This window comes from Trematosphaeria pertusa (assembly GCF_010094035.1).
Source record: "Trematosphaeria pertusa strain CBS 122368 unplaced genomic scaffold BU26scaffold_29, whole genome shotgun sequence".
Lineage (NCBI taxonomy): Eukaryota > Fungi > Ascomycota > Dothideomycetes > Pleosporales > Trematosphaeriaceae > Trematosphaeria > Trematosphaeria pertusa.
The window spans coordinates 107,699-125,118 of NW_022987240.1; the positions used below are offsets into that span (position 1 = coordinate 107,699).

At 54.3% G+C, this 17,420-nt stretch overlaps 7 protein-coding genes across 7 annotated transcripts; 2 read left to right on the forward strand and 5 right to left on the reverse strand.

Moving 5' to 3' along the window:
• Positions 1 to 31: 31 nt before the first annotated feature.
• On the reverse strand, positions 32 to 1,367 carry BU26DRAFT_611585 (uncharacterized protein). Its single transcript, XM_033836076.1, has 2 exons — positions 1,297 to 1,367; positions 32 to 1,246 (listed from the first exon to the last, which is right to left on the reverse strand). Exons 1-2 carry the CDS (start codon positions 1,318 to 1,320, stop codon positions 413 to 415), a joined length of 858 nt encoding a protein of 285 aa, XP_033675490.1. The 5' UTR covers positions 1,321 to 1,367; the 3' UTR covers positions 32 to 412.
• Positions 1,368 to 1,589: 222 nt separating this feature from the next.
• BU26DRAFT_525951 (acid phosphatase/Vanadium-dependent haloperoxidase) lies at positions 1,590 to 3,581 on the reverse strand. Its single transcript, XM_033830627.1, has 3 exons — positions 3,121 to 3,581; positions 2,457 to 2,971; positions 1,590 to 2,400 (listed from the first exon to the last, which is right to left on the reverse strand). Exons 1-3 carry the CDS (start codon positions 3,192 to 3,194, stop codon positions 1,799 to 1,801), a joined length of 1,191 nt encoding a protein of 396 aa, XP_033675491.1. The 5' UTR covers positions 3,195 to 3,581; the 3' UTR covers positions 1,590 to 1,798.
• Positions 3,582 to 3,636: 55 nt separating this feature from the next.
• On the forward strand, positions 3,637 to 5,037 carry BU26DRAFT_525952 (uncharacterized protein). Its single transcript, XM_033830628.1, has one exon. It carries the CDS (start codon positions 3,973 to 3,975, stop codon positions 4,657 to 4,659), a length of 687 nt encoding a protein of 228 aa, XP_033675492.1. The 5' UTR covers positions 3,637 to 3,972; the 3' UTR covers positions 4,660 to 5,037.
• Positions 5,038 to 6,279: 1,242 nt separating this feature from the next.
• On the reverse strand, positions 6,280 to 8,771 carry BU26DRAFT_470521 (ARM repeat-containing protein). The gene is made up of 3 exons (XM_033825345.1): positions 8,347 to 8,771; positions 7,933 to 8,290; positions 6,280 to 7,885 (listed from the first exon to the last, which is right to left on the reverse strand). Exons 1-3 carry the CDS (start codon positions 8,747 to 8,749, stop codon positions 6,463 to 6,465), a joined length of 2,184 nt encoding a protein of 727 aa, XP_033675493.1. The 5' UTR covers positions 8,750 to 8,771; the 3' UTR covers positions 6,280 to 6,462.
• A 2,193-nt stretch (positions 8,772 to 10,964) lies between these two features.
• Positions 10,965 to 11,621, forward strand: BU26DRAFT_572676 (uncharacterized protein; the record flags this gene model as incomplete). Its single annotated transcript, XM_033834258.1, has 3 exons — positions 10,965 to 11,005; positions 11,088 to 11,336; positions 11,474 to 11,621. 3 exons carry the CDS (start codon positions 10,965 to 10,967, stop codon positions 11,619 to 11,621), a joined length of 438 nt encoding a protein of 145 aa, XP_033675494.1.
• A 2,067-nt stretch (positions 11,622 to 13,688) lies between these two features.
• On the reverse strand, positions 13,689 to 15,574 carry BU26DRAFT_525955 (uncharacterized protein). The gene is made up of 4 exons (XM_033830629.1): positions 14,986 to 15,574; positions 14,870 to 14,898; positions 14,634 to 14,774; positions 13,689 to 14,580 (listed from the first exon to the last, which is right to left on the reverse strand). The coding sequence occupies exons 1-4, from the start codon at positions 15,134 to 15,136 to the stop codon at positions 14,158 to 14,160; spliced, it is 744 nt and encodes a 247-aa protein (XP_033675495.1). The 5' UTR covers positions 15,137 to 15,574; the 3' UTR covers positions 13,689 to 14,157.
• A 698-nt stretch (positions 15,575 to 16,272) lies between these two features.
• BU26DRAFT_206556 (uncharacterized protein) lies at positions 16,273 to 16,864 on the reverse strand. The gene has a single exon (XM_033820598.1). The coding sequence runs from the start codon at positions 16,771 to 16,773 to the stop codon at positions 16,384 to 16,386; it is 390 nt and encodes a 129-aa protein (XP_033675496.1). The 5' UTR covers positions 16,774 to 16,864; the 3' UTR covers positions 16,273 to 16,383.
• Positions 16,865 to 17,420: the final 556 nt, after the last annotated feature.

Genomic DNA, 17,420 nt, shown 5'->3' on the forward strand with positions numbered 1-17,420 from the left:
GGCTTCACAAGATCAGATACGGGTGAGGTGTGTTTCGAGATGCATGAGTATTCTATAGGCAGCATTTCTGCTTTTGAGTCCGTGTTCACCAGACAATGGGATATCCACATTATGACCCAACTCTCACTTTCTGCCCCTCACTACCGTGCGTGCATCAACAGCTGCAATGGACATGAATACTAGATGCTCAGTCCTACAGCGATTGACATATGCTGAACGCATACCGCAAGCAATGGTCCGAAGTACGGAAGAAACAGCAATTAAGCGGCCTGGGTGGTCAGGCTCTCGAGTCCAACATCCATTCTTGGGGCGGCGTCGGTATCCGAGCCGAAAGTTCTTTAGAAGCCCTCTGGATCAGCTTGCTAAAACTCTCCGGCCGTAGAGTATTCACCAAGATTGCCCATGCTCCATCTCACCGAGCGATCTTCTTCCGCTTCTTGAACACCACCACCGGCGCCGGTGCATCCTCCTCCTCTTTCAGCAATGATTCTGCGATGCCAGGTCTCCCAGTCTTCGTGCTTGCAGCCTCTTCTTCCTCAGTCGGGATAGCTTGCAGCAAACTCGGCGCGTCCTCTTCCTTGACGCCCGGTTCGTCCTTCACCTCGTTCTTGGCGTCCACGCTCTGCTCATCCTTAGTTTCCGCTTTCTTGCCTTTCTGAAATAGGGCCTCCACGTCGTCGTCCTTGTTTGTGTTCTTCCCAGGGAAGCTCTTGTACGTCTGACCCCAACCTTTCTTTTTCGTGATCATCTCCCTCGCCGCAACCTGCTCCTCCTCATCCTCGTCCAGCTTCCTCTTATGTATGCCCTTATTCAGCACCGGCCTGAACTCTCCCTGCTCATCCACCTCACCTACAACCTGCTCACTAACCACCTTCCACTCTCCCGCTATTGCCATGTCGCCCCTCGCCTCCTCCGGCAGCGCAATACCCATAGCAGCTAGCTGGTTCCATTGCCGCTTTCTGTCCTCGAGCGTCGCTTTCTTCTCGTCCTGTTTTGTGAACGTAGGTTTGATTCCCGCTACCGGTGTACCAGCGGTGGAAGACGAGGAGCTGGGGACGAGTCCGTTGAGACGCGCAACTTCGTTTTTCGCTCGCTGTTTCTGGCGCTCTTGCGCTTCTTGCTCGCGGTGGAGACCTTTTAGAGAGCGCTGGATGTTGCCCTGGTGGCGACCGGTGGCTTCATGCTGTTGGCGCTCGAATTTGGTGTCTTTTACGTAGAGGGAGCAGAATTTGCACCAGTATTTTGGCTGGACAGCTGTTAGCGATGCACGCGACACCATTTATGGGTTATACTCACGGTAGACTTCCAGTATTCTGCCATTGTGAAGAGGGGCCGGGGTGTTGTGGAAGCCAGCAGGAAGTTGGAGCGGAGGTTATGTAATACAGCAGAACCGAAGGCGGTGAAATGCGGCTCATGCACAGACCATTCAGGCACGTGCGGCACGATTCAGAACCCCCGGCAGCTCCGGGCTATCCGCCTCAGATGTTGTTCCTACCCTACAAAGGTACGGGTTTCCAACATTTTACACCAGAGGTCAGACTTCTAGCAATAGGTGCTACCGGTCCACATTTAGTCGTATCAACGTGGGCTGCAACTCGGCGCAGAGCGCTATGAAATCTAGGATGGTAGGAATCACCAAAGCTCAAAGAGGGAGCGAAGGGATTGAAGTAATACTATTATACTCTGATGTACCAAGCTTTTCGAAAGGTCCTGTGTCCTTCCACCGAATCTTTCACACAAAGTAAATCCTAATCCAGAGAACGCCGGCCCTACATCCTAAACAACCAAATCCTGGGTATCAAACCGCATGTTCACCCTCTATTCTTGTCTCGTCTGTACGTCTCTCACTCTCTGTGAGTCCTCCTTGCCCGTTTCTAGCGTCTCCCTCTGAAGCCCCATGACTCCAACCTTCCGTTCCGACGTATGATCCTACACCAACACCAATGCCCCAAGACCTCTTATAGCTCCTCGGTCCCCAAGACCAGCCCGCACCACGCGTGACCGGCAAATGGTACCATCGAAAACTGAACCACGCGGAAACGATGCCAATAAAACTGCCAAAGAGGAGGTCGAAGCCGAAATGGCGGAAGTCCGTAAACCGCGTGCTGGTGATGTAGATAGCGGCGCCGACAGGAACGAGGACCAGGACAAGAGTGTATACGGGAGGCGCGGCGGCGTGATAGCGGATGGGTACAACCTTCTCCTCTTGGTAGGAACGAGATGCCAAGCTGGAATCTGTCTTATGGGTCGGTAGGATAGACTTCTCCTTCAGATTGGATGGCGCAATGGCGGAAGTGTATGCAGGGTTTGTACTAAAGGGACGGGGTGGCAGGAAGGGTATCGCGACGGCGAATTTGGAGGCAAGGAAAAGACTGAGGTACAGAAGACCAGCCCATGAGACTATAATGACTGTTAGACGCAGCGATATGTGGAGTGCACGAAGGGTGTAGGCTTACAGCTTGCGTGCCCGCTAGGAAAGGACTTGAACCCGTCCTGCAGGATATCATTGTTGGTGTTCGTGCAAATATCCGAGCTGACCAGGACCCACAAAGGGTTGAAGTTGTCCGCGACTGGGTTGAGAGCCGTCTCAGCGATGCGGTTGAGGTCTGGCCGGCAACGCGAGAGAAGGTCAGGCCGCGGTTTTCCGAAAAGGTTCTTCATCCCTTGGGTAATCATAAAGGCAGTGGCGAGTGACAATCCGAGGCCCATCCACCCGGTGTTCCATTCCCAGAACTTCCTCCTCCAGATAAGCGCTTGCGGTGTACCTCTGCTAGCAGTCGGTCCGGGTACGAATATCAAACAGACCAGGAAGACGACGATAGCGGGAATGACGAGCGCGCACAAGACAAGTAGCCATGTTGGGATTGTCTCATGAACCTCGAAGGGATATGATATGTTGAGATCTACGGGAGAGAATGGTCGGTGAAAAGGCGTCAGGTAGTTCCATCCTCCTCCGACAGCGGCGATAGCACTATCCAAGTTAACTTTTGTCGTTTTTTTTGGCTGCGCACCTTGCTCTGGGCATGCGATAGCCGTGTTTCCGTGGGCGTAACCCGTGAGCATAGCGGTGTTGAACAAGCCGGGAAGGCCGGAGGTAGAGAATTGACAGTAGGTACTCACATTATCACTATCCAGTCAAAGATGTATGACAGTACGAGCCGTTTCGACGGCATGTGTAGAGACCTCATGTTCATGGCTAGAGTTGAAGTCTTTGAAAGGACAAGAACAAAGCTGTACGGGGTTCGAAAGAGGGAGGACCGGGGAAAGGAACGGGTCTTGGAGTGAGACGTCCAAGAGTCTTAGAGAGATATGCGCATGGGATAGCGCAGGGCCGGTGGCCGGAAGCTGTCGGTTATGTGTGTTCAGTGTCAGATACGTGACTCTGTTGCTGTTGGCCGCCGACTCGAGGCGCTAGACAAAGAAAAGAAGCAGCGGAGCGGGAGAAACAGCTCGTGGAAGGTGAAGTCATCGCAGAAGAAATTGGGCCACTGGGCACGCGACACAACCAAAAGCTGTGACGTGCCCCTGGAGGCTGAGCAGCGCGGCATTTCGCTTGGCTGACGACCTGTCGCGAATCGTCGTCTATTTACGCGCCGCACAGTGACACTGAGACATTCCGCAATTGGATGCGGCGGCGGCAAAAGCTCACGTTCGCCCTCGAGTGCAGCAGCAACGCAAGCCGAGCCTTCGTTGATGGCTGCTGCGATACGAGTGCTTGTGTTGATCTCGCATGAATAATGATGCAAGTCAAGACCTGTCGCCTTCGGCTTCGGGATCCCAGCTCTGCCGAACACGGGAGGCGGACGCGAGTGGAGCGGGCAAGCCACAGCGTGGCGTCCGTCCGCCACTGCTCACGTAATCCAACACCAAGTTTTCCTCCGCTGGGACTCCACGATCCGCCGCCGCCGTCGCGTTCAAACCCGGTCGCCGATTAGTCCCCGCCGAAGCTGCGATCAGCCTGTCCGCGCAATCATGGCTTCTCTGCAGCGTGCCCTCCCGCCGCCGACGATCGACCTGCTTTTGAACTTGATCGATACCCGGCCGAATTCAGTCCTCACCTCGCTCTCCCAGCACCCTCAGCTCGCCGCAGCTTCCGATGCGCACGGCTACTCGCTCGTCCACGCCGCCGCGTCCTACAATCAACTCGAGGTTCTCCGCGAGCTCATCCAAAAGTACAAGGTGAACGTGAACATGCTGGACGAGGACGGCGAGACCCCGCTGTTTGCGGCGGAGAATGCAGAAGTAGCGAGATGCTTGGTTGAAGAGCTGGGTGTAGACTGGGGGATTAGGAATGCTGACGGGAAGACCGCTGAAGAGAAGATTGCGGAAGAAGAGGGTGAGGCCCATGCGGTGGGTCAATATCTCAAAAGTGTGCGGACGGGCGGGCAGGTAGCGAGCAGCGCAGCCGTAGAGGTCGAGGGTGTCCATCCGCCCCCACCGTTGCCCGATGGCGTGAAGGTCAATGTTGGTACCATGGCGGAGGATGACGCGGGGGAGGCGCCAGACCCTGAGATCCGACGGAGGATAGAGGAGCTAGCGGCGCGCGATGACTTCCAGACGGAAGAGGGGCAAAGGCAGTTGCGAGAGCTGGTGTCCGAAGTTGTGGGCGACATGAGCTCGGATCAAGCGGGCCGCAGCGTGAGGAGGAGAGTTGATTGAGAATGAAATGAGGCTCTTGGCGGAACCGTAACCGCCTGATTGCCACTATCCCGAGTGAACCGCCGGTATGCCAAGTATACCACGGGCTTCAGGAACTCCGAGTCTCCTGAATAACACAAGGGCTAATCGTGGGTGTCTGTAAAACCCTCGACTACCGTTGGGCTGGGAAGTCATTCCTCCCCTGCCACCAGACGTCCGATCGCTCGCAACGGCAATCAGACGCTCATCACCATGCCGTACTCTCACCTATGGGTAGTGCATATGTTCTGATGAAGGTAGCATATACTTTCCTATCAAAATCCAGTTACAAGTCAATAGGACGATTCGATGCTACCGGCCAAGGCCGGAACACCGAACAGCCACTCCACTGCATTCCCCAGCGCTGGTTTGTTTCTGCGTGACTGACCCTGTCGCCATCTGTGGGTCCCAATACGTCACCATTCAGTCAAACAGGAGTGATTACAGCTTGTGAAGATATCTGGAAAGTGCCAATCTTTGATGAATCTGCGCATCCTGTGCGTTTTCACCTCGCGCCTCGACTTCTCTGTGAGCGGTAGCGCTGTTGTACGTCTGTGCTGGACAACGGCACTTCATCAGTGGCCAACCAACGCCGCCAAAAGAGATGCGGTTCAGACGTGCCTACAACGCAAAGATGCAATCCGCTACAGTTGGACGAACGGTGGACTTAAGGTATGCAATCTGGCCAGCAAGCAGAGCCGGACACATTTTCCTTTATACGAAGTACTTCATACATTATTCGAACAGCTATATTACAATCAGCACTCCTTTCACTCTGGATTGCAAGCCGCACCAAAGCAAGCTTCTCACAGCAGCCGTACAGGGTATCTCGTCGTCTTTTGTGAAGCCTGCGCCCATCTTCGCACGTCGGTGCCTCACTGCAAGCGTGTGTCACCGACCCCATCTGTCCCTCCCGACAACCCACACCCTTCTCCTACAAACACGAAACCTTGTGCACAACGAGAGAAAGTAGACACTGTTTCCTCTTTCATACCAGTGGAAAAGCCTACCGATCTATGAACAACAACGTATGCTGCTGTACAAGCACAGGTTTGGACCTGCATTCTCGGATGACTTAGACATCCTGGGAACTTTAGGGTAACCTTCCAGTGGGCAAGAACAAAGCTAAAGATGCGTAATAGCCGCTAGCCGCTAGCCGAAGACCAGTCCCTCTAGCTTGAGGAAACGCGTACCTGTGCCGGGTGGCCTTCTACTCCACTTAACAATCGCCAACCTACTGACCTTGGAGGATCATAAGAGCATTACACAATACCGTCACTACAACTAGAATGCTCGCTCCTGGCTATGGTTTGCTAGGATTCTCCGTTCTTCACTCCCGCATTGCAATGCTGTGCTAGTAAGGTTGCTCACTGACAAGACTTCCGTTGTCCTCGCGTAGCATCTAGAGCCTTCGAAAGCAAGACGTTTGATCGCCGCCCGTCACATGTGAACAGAGCGTATTGCCCATGACTTCTTTGCAGACGTGACAGAGGACGGAAGTCAGGACTTCTAGCTAGGACATGGACGAAATCCGGGGTCATTCCCAGCCCTTGAAGGTCTGGTGTAGTTCCACCGGCTAAGCGATATTCGAGGAATATAATCGCCTGCTGCGAGTCCAATTCATCCTATCTTAGGGTAGCTATTTAGCCACTGACGCAATACGGCCAGATGTCAAGAGACATGGTATTCATCCGTGGCGTTTACTCCATGTGACAGCTATGAGAGCAACCATGCTGTGAACATGGGATTCAACTCCTTTTTAGGTATGCAACATAACGCTTACATCTACAGTTTCTCCAGGAGGATCTTTGCCCCCGCATTCCCCGGCCTTTTGCCTTGCGTCGTATCACCCTTCTTCGACTTCGTCGGCCTAGGCTCGCCATCGGCCGGTGCTGCTGCAGCCTCAAGCTCCTTGCGACCCTTGCTTAAAGCCTTCAGAACCTCCTCTTTCCTCTCAAAGCCCTCAGATTCGGTCAAACTCACAATGACGAACGAGCCTGGGCCGGTAGCCCATTGAAGCACGTTCTCCTTGATTTCATCCCAGAAAATGTCTGCGAAACCGAGGGGTGGTTCTACGGATACCACCTTCTTCTCCTTGGGATCAAATTTGCCACCCTGTACAAGAGTCTTGAGCATGTTCTTCCCGTGACTTATGGTCTTATCGCCGGCGGATGAATCGAGAATCCGCTGGGAAAGACCAGCGACCTCCAATAATGCGTCAATCCGCTTTGATGGCTCGATCTCCGGTGCTCCGATGAGAACTTCGCCCATGAACTGTAAGCCATATGCAGAGGACGCAAGATCCTTGGCTCGGGTAGTGACGGCGGTCAGAAGTTGAGGCTCAATAGCTCTTGCGATCTCTTGTAGGCGCGTGTTCGGGTCTTTCTTAGACGTCGTCGCGCGTATCAGGTACAGCTCAGATAGTCGTTCGCGGGTGTTATCATCTAGAAGCCATTTGCTGTCTGCTGCGAAGGGATACAGTAGAACTGTACGAGCTCGCGCATCGTTTGCCAGACTCAAGACTTTCTCGGGAAGATCTTCATTCGAAGGTAGCAGTTCGCCGAATATGGACTTGGACGTGAGTTTGGTATCGTCCGCAACTGCTAACGCCGCCAAAAGGATATGATGAGCATGTGGATCATACGCCATCATCTCGATGGTTTCCTTGTACGGTCGTAAGAAGACCTTGCGATCTTTTGCACTGCCGTAAGCGAAAGCGAGCGATACGAGCCGAGAACCAGACTTCGTGAATGCGAGGTTCTTCAGAAGGTCCACATTATCAGGCTCCTCTCCTTCCTTCAACGTTGCATCCGGCCTCAGGTGTTCTAGGAAGTCGCTCGCTTCGGACGTGCCAGGTTTGCACGTTAGGAAATACTGAAGCATCGCGTCGTGCAGCATAGTGAACCCGGTCATCTTCTTGTTCATGAGCTGGTTGATTTGAACCTCCAAGTGTTCCAATATGGGTTTGCGTTTCTCGGGCGACTTCTCCAGTATCGCAGTCAGGTCTGCGGTTTCATCGCTTTTGGCATTGAGACCTTTGATGGAGAACTCAGGGCCATACCATTCGCGGAGGAGACGGGCCTTTTGTTCTGGCGTTGCCACTTGTCGGTAAGTGTCATCCAGTATCCAGGCGGCTTCGGGGTGGTTGATCAGACGTCGGACGTGGCCATAGAACTCCGGAATGATCATATCTCGAATTGTTTGGTCACTGTAGCAGGTCAGTTCCGCTATGTCTGTGATCTCCACTGCACTTACCCCTTCTCAAGCAATTTGGCGACCATGAACTTGGAGTATTTTCCCTCGGCCAGAGTTCTAAATTCGCCTTTTAGTTCTTTGGCAATGCTTCGTCTCTGCTCCATTGTTGAATACTTGATCAAAGTCTGAATTACCCGAGCCGAGTCATGCTTAAAGACAAAATCTTTGACCCTGTCTGTGACAACCCCCATGAGTTCGTTGATCAAGTCCTCCCGCTCCTTCTTCTGTATATTCGTCTTGAGCCTTAGCTTCTCCCACAGGATCTTGGTTCGTTCGACGGCATCGGCGTTTGGTTTCGCGGCTTTCCGATCCTTAGCCAGGGCTTTCTGCTTGGCATGGGCTTCACGCGATGAGGTTGCTGGACAATTCTGTCAGTATACCCAGCAGAAAGAAGAACAGAGCTCTGTGGCGTACCATTGAGTTCTGCAAGTTTGGAAGGCTTCTTCTCGTTTACAGAGGCCTTTTGGGTCTTCTTGTCATCGTTCTTAAGCTTCTTTTTCTGCCCCTTGTTTCCCTCTTTCTTGTCGGGCTCGCTACTAGCGCCGGGTTCATCTGCAGAGGACCCATCCGAGCTGCTCAAGGTGGTCGTATTGTCTGCTGAGAACCCATAAAATCCATTCTCGTCTTCGCTCGTATCCGATTCGACCAAGCCGTCCGGTTCGACCTTCAGCTTGGTTTTCGTGGGTGTCTGCGCCTGCTTGGCAGCATTGTGTTCGGCTGGACGCTTTGCTGTGGATTTGTCGACTTTAACCTTTTTGCTTTTGACTTTGGGGTCTCGCGGGGCTGAGGCTACCGATTTTCGTTTTATGCCAGCCATTGCGTCCTTTCGTCGTCGTTCTGTCGCTCTTTAGGAGCGCAGCTCGAAATTCTCAAGTTTCGAACTTTTCTCGGCCCGGTATTTCTCCGACATCCTTATGCTATTTGCGGACTAGGGCCGAGGGGGCACGTTCCGCTTTCACTGCTGCAACGGACTCCAACCTCACACCTCAATCCAGACCCGCTACTTGCGGAGACGTCTACTCAGGGGCCATCTGTGAACCTCAAATCACGTGCACCAGCAAACATCTTTGCGCTGTTCCGTCTATCTGTCTTACGGTTACTTCATTGACTGACCAACACCGCCTCCTGCGCCTATCTCAACCTTATCCAGTCGGCAGCATTCCGGAGGCTGGTAAACGTCTCCTCATATTGCTTCCTTGCATATGCGAAATATGGCGCCTCAGAGACGGTCAGATCAACAGGCTGTCGCAACCCCGGCATCGACGGCTTACGGAGAAAGCCGTCCACAGTGCGTTCAACTCGACGGCAAACGCTTTGTCCCTACACGCGCCGTAGCGAGATACTCGTTCCCTCTCAACCAACGAATCCAGGATGAAGAGCCAAATGTGCCGCTCCCACCTCGTGGATTTCGCTTCGAATGCAGCCTACTTGGAGCCCCACGAAAGCATCGCTCTACAGTCACTCCACGGTCTGGACCTTAGCCGGCCACCTTACAGCTCAAAGCGCTGCCAGGGGTTTGCAGCCTCATTGCTCTGCATAACGGAGATCACAGATCTCTTAGGTTCCAACGAGAAATAGCCCAGTCGGGCAGAACCGCCGTCTTATCCTAGGAGGACGCGTAAGGCATAGTACTTTCATTAACATGAGATCATTAACCAGTCCCCAGTTTTTCCCCAGAAAACCGCCTCAGCGGCCACTCCCCCACTTCATTTATTGCCGGGTTAATTCTGGCCTTGCCCTCATTGGCTTACTGTTCGTTCGGCTAATAGCTTGAATAGATGCTTAACTCTACGTTCTCCAGTGACAGTGAATGGCATCATTTCTCTTCCCGTACACGAAGCGTCGTTCCGGGTCTCCGCTACGCGAGGCTGAAGCCAACCTTCCGCAGGTATCAAATGCTCGCGAACTTGCTCGAAGCTTCAACAGCGGCTCTCGCTACATTCATCGCCGAACAGTCTCGTGTCGTCGACAGTCCGGGATCCTTCCACCCGCAGTCGCATATTCAACATTTTCGCAACCAATAGGGTTGAGCCTCCCCCAGGATGGACCGTTGTGGTTTGCTATCCTAGAACCGGGATATAATTCTGAATAATTTGACCCCGGAAGGTTGCCTCACGTCATTCGAGCCTATCCTGATGCAACCTCTGTTCCTCCGTCAAGCACAGGTTAGCGCTTGTCGGAGAATAGGAGCAGGAACAAGAGGCTGCTGCGCCTACGACGCTAGCTTTTGTAACGCGATGATCTCGATCGTAGAACATCCAGTCCCTGTGCAGACTATGCACGCTACCTAGGTGTGGTGTATCCCGTATCCGGGCTGGAAATGGTCCAGTGCCTTTTTTGCACGACGGCACGGCCAGGTATGATAGTTGGATAAACTCATCCCACGATCTCCCCCTTGTGCACTCTCCACGCATCCTGGCGGCAAATCTGCTCTCTTCTCGATCATTCGACCACTGGAAGCGCCTTCGGTTTAATGGGATGATCTAGAATCTTAGTCCTCGCGTTCCGTTCCTGTTGATCTCCCAGTGTGGGTCCTACAGAACCCGGGAGTCTTGGCGGCGAATCTGGACATCGGAGCCGTCCTCTACCCAGCCAGGAATCTTCACCGGTGCTGACGTACACAGCTGCCTGCAAGCCTGGTTTCTTCGCCTCTTTCTCATATCTTGATATTGTGCGACTGCTCGCTAATGTCAATATCGCGCCTACGCGCCCCTCTTGCTATGAGTTCAATTTCTTCTAACCTGGTCGAATGGTCACTCTCGACGCCCCTATCCTAACAGCTCACGCGTTTGCCATCCCTCCCATGTCCTCCGTGGATGCAGAGGTACAGTCTATTCAGGCGGATGAGCGGTTGGGCACGCCGCGATTAATATGTTATTTTGGGAGATAGCCGTGGGCTCTTTCGATGTTGAAGCTTCTAGGGTTGCTTGAAGAGCATATAAAGCTGCTGGACACCGCCGTCTCTGAACTACCAGGCAAGCAATCCAGCAGCATCTCGCAGATCATCTTTCAATCAGCTCAATCTCGGCACCATGAAGCTCTCCGGCATCATCTTCGCAATGGGCATCACCGGGTAAGCTCCACCCCCGTTGACTATTGTCATTGTAGTGTCGATGCAGCTTTCCACATGAAACCTCTGGCTAACGCACTCCCAGCCTCGTCGCTGGTAACCCGCTTCCCCAGGAGGATGAGGAGCCCAAGTTTCCCAAGCCCAGCTTCTCCAAGCCAGCTCTTCCTAGCTTCTCCAAGCCTGCCCTGCCCAGCTTCTCCAAGCCCGCTGTGCCCTCTTTCTCCAAGCCGGCCGTGCCTAGCTTTTCCAAGCCTGCTGCACCTAGCTACTCCAAGCCGAGCGCCGGTTTCCCTAAGCCGAGCAAGCCGCCAAAATCTTTCACCCTCTCGGTCAAGTACGGAACCCCAGAACCTTCTATATCTCGTCTAAGAGACGTCACGGAAGCCTTTTTGGCTCCGATGCGCCATCACGAGGCAGACATGGGGTTACATTGTTCTCTCCACTGAAGCATCGATACTAATAGACTGCTAGGCCCACTCCTCCGGCTACGCCCTCTTATACCCCCAAACCCAAGCCTTCCTACACCAAGAAGCCCACGCCCTCCTTCTCCAAGCCCCCGAAGCCCACTCCTACCGATGATGGGGATGATGACGATGATGATGATGACGATGACGAGTAGATGGCTCGCGCAGTCCACGGAAAGCGCACGAAAGCAAGTGAGTGATGGGAGCGCTGTGGAAGATTTACGATTCTTTTGGTGGCCCTCGCCCGCATGCAAATACTTGGGCGGATGCCTCCTTTGGGAAAAACAGTTCATCTTGGATTAAGAGCGGGCCAGCTCTGGTCATCGGGTACATCTCCCGGGGTTTGCCTGGGTGTCACTGGCTTGTTCTAGTTTGGTGTCGAGTACCGAATTGAATTATACCGTCGCGATCCCTTTGCCCTCCTACTATTCTCTCTGTGTGACCTTTCTATCCTTCCATGGGAACGAGCCGGTCCCCACGACAGTATGTCGTGCTCAACGTTACTCTTGACCCGCATGCTCAATTAAGCCATGCAGTCCTGATTAACTTCTATATCGATCCCGGCCACACATCAGGTTCAAAGTCCTGGATTTCGAAACCTTGCAATATGCCTATTTACCCGTCCTTTGATCCGGAACGGAGGGGTCAACCTGCCAGCGCTCTTCGAGATCCGGGCTCGCGGCTTGCGTCGCGAATCCCCACGTGTTGAGCTTAGGCCTTTCAACATCGTCGACGGGCACATCTGCAGTGGGGGGTGCTACCTCGACACTCGTTCCTTGCTTGCAACGTGCCGCGATGAAGTCTCCTTCGCCTTCCTTGCTTGCATTCACTGTCTGACAACTCCAAGATAGCCAAGGGCAGACAAGCCTCTGTGCCTGGAGATCAGAGATGCTTGTCTCTCTATCCCGCCAATCGATAATGCAGTCTGTCTGTCTACTTTGGTACCTTACCTACCCCTCGTTGGGCTGGGTTGGGCCTCAGCACGGTTGCGTTGCGTACGTACGTCGTCCAGGTACACGGGAAGAACAAAGAAGCAGCTCAGCTCGACTCCGGCACCCGTCAGTTGCACGGTGTTCTCGTCCGAGCATCAGCATACCTCATCTTGTAGAACGGGAGTTAGTGGAGTTCCATTCCCCACCACCACCACCGACGAAGGATGAATTAACGAAGGTCCGATGCGTGGATAGATGCTATGGCGCGATGGCGACCGCATGTGCCGTGCTAACTAGCTAGCTAGCCCCATGCAGGGTCGGAGCTCAGTACTATACACATACATGCACATCTCCATGGTCGGCCGGGCTGGTTGGACTCGCTCCAACCCTCCGGGCGAGTATATAGCAGGCTCATCTCCAGCTCAGCTAAGCTAGCTAAGCTAGCCCACGCCCTTTCTTTCTCCACCACTATACAAACCATGGTCTCGGGTACGGGGCTGGATGCTTGCTTGCTTGCTCCGCCGGATAAAATAAAGCGCAGCGCGCATCCTCCTGTCCGAAACGGTAACGTAGGTAGAGGGAATTGCGCACGGGATTTGTTTGATGAGTGTATGGAAGGCGCATAGCTTAGCTTAGCTTAGCTTAGCAAATGTTGGGGGGTTCGAAATTCCCGTGCTAGCTCTCGATGATACGGTTCGCAATGCCACGGCCCTCGACTCACTCCGGGGGAGGGCTCTATCTTGTGATTTATTGAGGGGGCAAAGCGAATACGAACTTAGTATGCGAGGCAAAAGTGCGCGGTATAGGAAAAATCCGGTGATCATGGACATCTCAGTATCGATAGGACAACTGCACGATAACCTGCCGAGAAACCCACGCATACAGTGCGCTCCTCCTCTCTCATTCTATGCATGCTGAGCATAAACGTGGAGGAAGTAGCATACTTCCCGGCCCCCATCATCGTCCCCTTCCCACCTTGTCTCTTCCAACAACAACTATACCTCGTCCAGTTAGCCAGTTAACCAAGCAGTGAATGGCATGACATATGCCCCTTGGATGCACCACCGAAAGACAGCAGTCTATTCCGTAAAAGAATCGATTTTGAACCACCGCGGTAAACGGGCCCACAGCTGCATGAAGCCGCCGCAAGCCATGGTAGCCTCAATAGGCCCAAGTGGAGAAGAAGTGAGGGGTCAAGCGTAGCGTGCTGTTGACGCTACCGGAACCAACAAAAACACCGGTGGGCAAGCTATATGTTGGGGCAAGCCAAGTGGGGAGGAGAGGGGATGAAATGAGACTATGAACATGCACAGAAAAGGGGACGAGCTACACGCATGTGAAGAACATAGACGAGATACGAGGGGTAAAGCGATATGGGATAACCGGAAAAGCTTGTGTAAGAGGCGAGTTAGAAGACCAGAAATTGAGGTTCATTATTAGGTAGGCAATGTGAGATGATACCTTTAATATGCGCGTGGAAAGACACAAAACGCCCTTACTGTAGGTAGCGATTGTGGATGCAGCCCAACCCGTCTTTCCCCCAGCCCAATGCATGATGCAGGGTATGCTGCTGAAAGCGATTCCCCAAAACGCCAGAAAGATTGCGAACTCCCATCCGCACCCTAAAGGTTTCGCACCTAAAGCGTCGTCGGAAAATGTGGCCTGAAAGCCTTCGTCACCAATCCATCCGTCGACCGCCGAAAGACTCCACTGATGCATCATATTCCTCTCAAAGACGGCGTACTATGTGTATGAGTCCTCATCGAGCTTCAACGGGCACCTCGGTCGCTTGCTTCTGCGGGCCCGGGTTTCCCATACTCTTTAGCTCGGAGCCTTGCCCGCTCTGCGCCCTCTTCCGGCCTGTAAAGGTGAAGTGGTGATGGCTGGAGGACGGGCGTTCGTCCTGCGTGGAGTCCTTATTATCACTGTCGCCAAAGCGCGAAAAGATTCCGCGCTTCTTCTGGGGCTTCGGTTCGTCATTCAAACCGACGTCTTCGAAACCTTCTTCAGCAGTCATGTCCTCTGCGTTATCAGGGCGACGGTCCTGTAACGATGACCGTGGCTGCGCTCGCGAGCGGCGTACGTCGAGGGAGCGTCGCGCATCAAGCGATCGCCGAGCATCGAGCGATTGGCGGGGCCGAGTGTCGAGACAATCTAGGATCGGTGAGCGAGCAGAGATGTCCTGTACGACATTAGCGTTTCAAAGGAGAGCGACTCCGGTAAGCGGCAGCGTACGAATGACCTCCTGTAGGATTCGAAACTTTCTCGCGAAATGCTGAACGGCTCGTTCTCGCTGAGCAGGCTTCTGTGATTCGATGACGTTGTGGAGGTATTGGATTTCGAGTGCCAGAAAGTGGGCTTCTCCGGCGGGGAAGGCTGGCGCAAGGTCAGATGGCTCGCGCACATGCAATTTCCGCTCTGCAGTCGCCTGCGAATGTAGGCATCGAAGGAACGAAGAGGTAGTGCCTTACTGGTAGATAGACCCCGCTGCCGTTGATCTCTATTAAACGGTAAGCACCTGGTGCAAAGCGCACAACCCCGAATCGCATGGATTCTGAGCGCGCAAAGACGGCCGCACGAGACTTACCACTCAACTTGTACTCGGCGGGTTCTTTGATCTGGACAGGCTTCGCGCCGGACACTGCTGTGTTCTGAAATCCACGTTCCGCGGCGCCCCGCTGAGAATCGTCGAGGACTTCTACGCCACCGGCGCGACGGAAAGGGTTGCGGAGAGGCATGGCGGCGAGACACTGGCGACAGACACGTTGCGGGCGGCGAGTTGGTGGGGTTGTTTCGGAGGGATGGTGGTCGTGCGCTGTGGTGGAGTGAACGAGGAACGCTGTGCGCTCGTCCCGCTGCACTTGGATCTCTCAAGCGTCATGACCTGGCCAAGCCCCGAATTGCCGAATCAAGATAGGCAAGTGTGGCCGGTGAGCTCGGCCGGCTCGGAAGCAACGGTGCTCCGGACGCTGCACTCGATCGCCGACTCCATCGGCAGCAGTCCACCATGGGCATCTTGCGGTGTTGGGTGCACCGACGCAGCAATCAATCTGATGGACTCCTCTGACGCCCGCCCCGACGTCGCGGATCGGTCGACGCCTTCCCCTCGGACCCTGCATGAAACGAAAACTGGACCCAGGCACCGCCGTCGACGGGAGCAATGCTCAGCTCGCCATCGGGCTTTTTGCAAAAGATAATTATCGGCGTCATGGCTGGAAGCTCGTCTCCGCAAACTTTCCGCGCTCTCGCCTGAGGCTTCCAATGCTGCCGTGCATGCGCAGCCACTGCCGCCACACCATGCTATCGCAGCATGACTGCGTGTGGTCTGCCGACCCTGCAGCGCAGCCTCATCGCACGACCATCACCAGGAGTCGAGGCCACTCGAAGCTGCAGGCTCCAACTCAGCACAACGTGATCTGTGCTGTGTCTGGCCGGCGCTTCACTCTCCACTTCCAGAAGGGGAACAGCCAACAAATCATCCGGTGTCTGAGCATGCTTTTGAGGTGAAGTTCGCGAAGATCCGCCCCTCCTGTACTGCACGCACAAGGGTCCTCACCAGGTTTCGAGTTGCGCCCTAGGATCCAACATAGCCAATGGCCCTCTCTACACGACGCGGGACTTTCGCTCGGGCTGCAGCTGTCAATATTGTGGATATCGCCGCTGACCCGTCACAGAGAAATCGCGGTGAGATTGTTCTGAGCAGCTGCTGTGACTCTGCACGATATCGGCCTGGCCGTTGATGAAGAAGCCCGGGATAGATCATATCGTGTACTTCCACGTGAGCTGGGCTCCCAATACACAGTGCACCTTCTGCTATCCGATGTCGTACCGTCTATTGCTGGTCTTCCGACATGTCGTCCAGCCGAATCTCGGGACCATCTCATAGCCCGGTACTCGGGGCGTCAAAGCTGTAATTCAGCTTCTAGCAAAGTAAGTCTGACAAGAGAAGAAAACTTGCTCTCGCCTTCTCGTGGTTGTCAGGTCGTCATTCTCTGGGTGGGACGCGCCCTATAGAAACAGGGGGACCCATTGCTGCTGCGCGCTTGAATCTGGCTGCATGAGATCTGGATGCAGCGAATCGCCCCCCTGCAGGCATGAGTCCCTGCGGATCATAGCTGTCAATTGGCCTCGTCAGACAATGGCGGTCGCCTTTGACGCTCGTAGAGAAGCCCAAGACTAGCCCTGCGTTAGACTGATACACTCGCTGAGACTCTTCGGTACATGCCAGGTACGTAACAACGGTCAAAAGTATATGCATAATGAGAGCATCAGACAAAGGAGGCATCAGGGCGAGTCTCCTTAACCAGTGGCCTGACTCGACGTGTACCGCTGGCATCTGCCGCCGAAGACACGACGTCGGGAGGAACAACAGCATTGGCTCCTCCTAGCTGCCAGGATAGCCGAGCAGGTTGAAGAAACTTGAGTCCAGTGTGGCGCTCCAGGCACAGCCCTAAGGCTGCGAGGCGTCGACTAGCTTATTGAACGTCTCTTAGTCAAGCTTGGAAGCCGGCCATTCTCCAATCGATATGATGTCGCTAATATTGGAAATGCGGGATGCTCACGGCTCTACCAGAATACTCGGAGAATTCCAATACCGTGGCCGTGTATTGCGCTCGCGGCTGGGTGCAGCAGGAGCGGTGAGCTGGGTCGTTGCAGTTTCACAGACGCTGTGTGCCGTGGCATCCAATACGGCTCGTGATGCAGTGCGCTCCGCCAGGTGCCCAGAGTAGCGAGCAGAATCGGGCAGCGCCGCCCCAATAGTGAGCAGCCCTGGCGGTGCCTGGGCGTCCGTCATGGTGGAGAAGTCGGCATGGCATCGCGCAGAGGTAGCACGGCACTAGCCACACTTTTCTTGCAAAAGGCGCAGCTTAGCCCGTGGCGAAACACCAAAGGCATCGAGGAGCGCGAGGCGTGTGTCGTAGTAGTGGACGGCGTCTGTGGAGAATGGGAGATTGCATCCTGCTTGTTGAGAGGCGACGCTGCGCGATGACCGAGGGATGCCGCGCAGCGTCATTCTTGCCG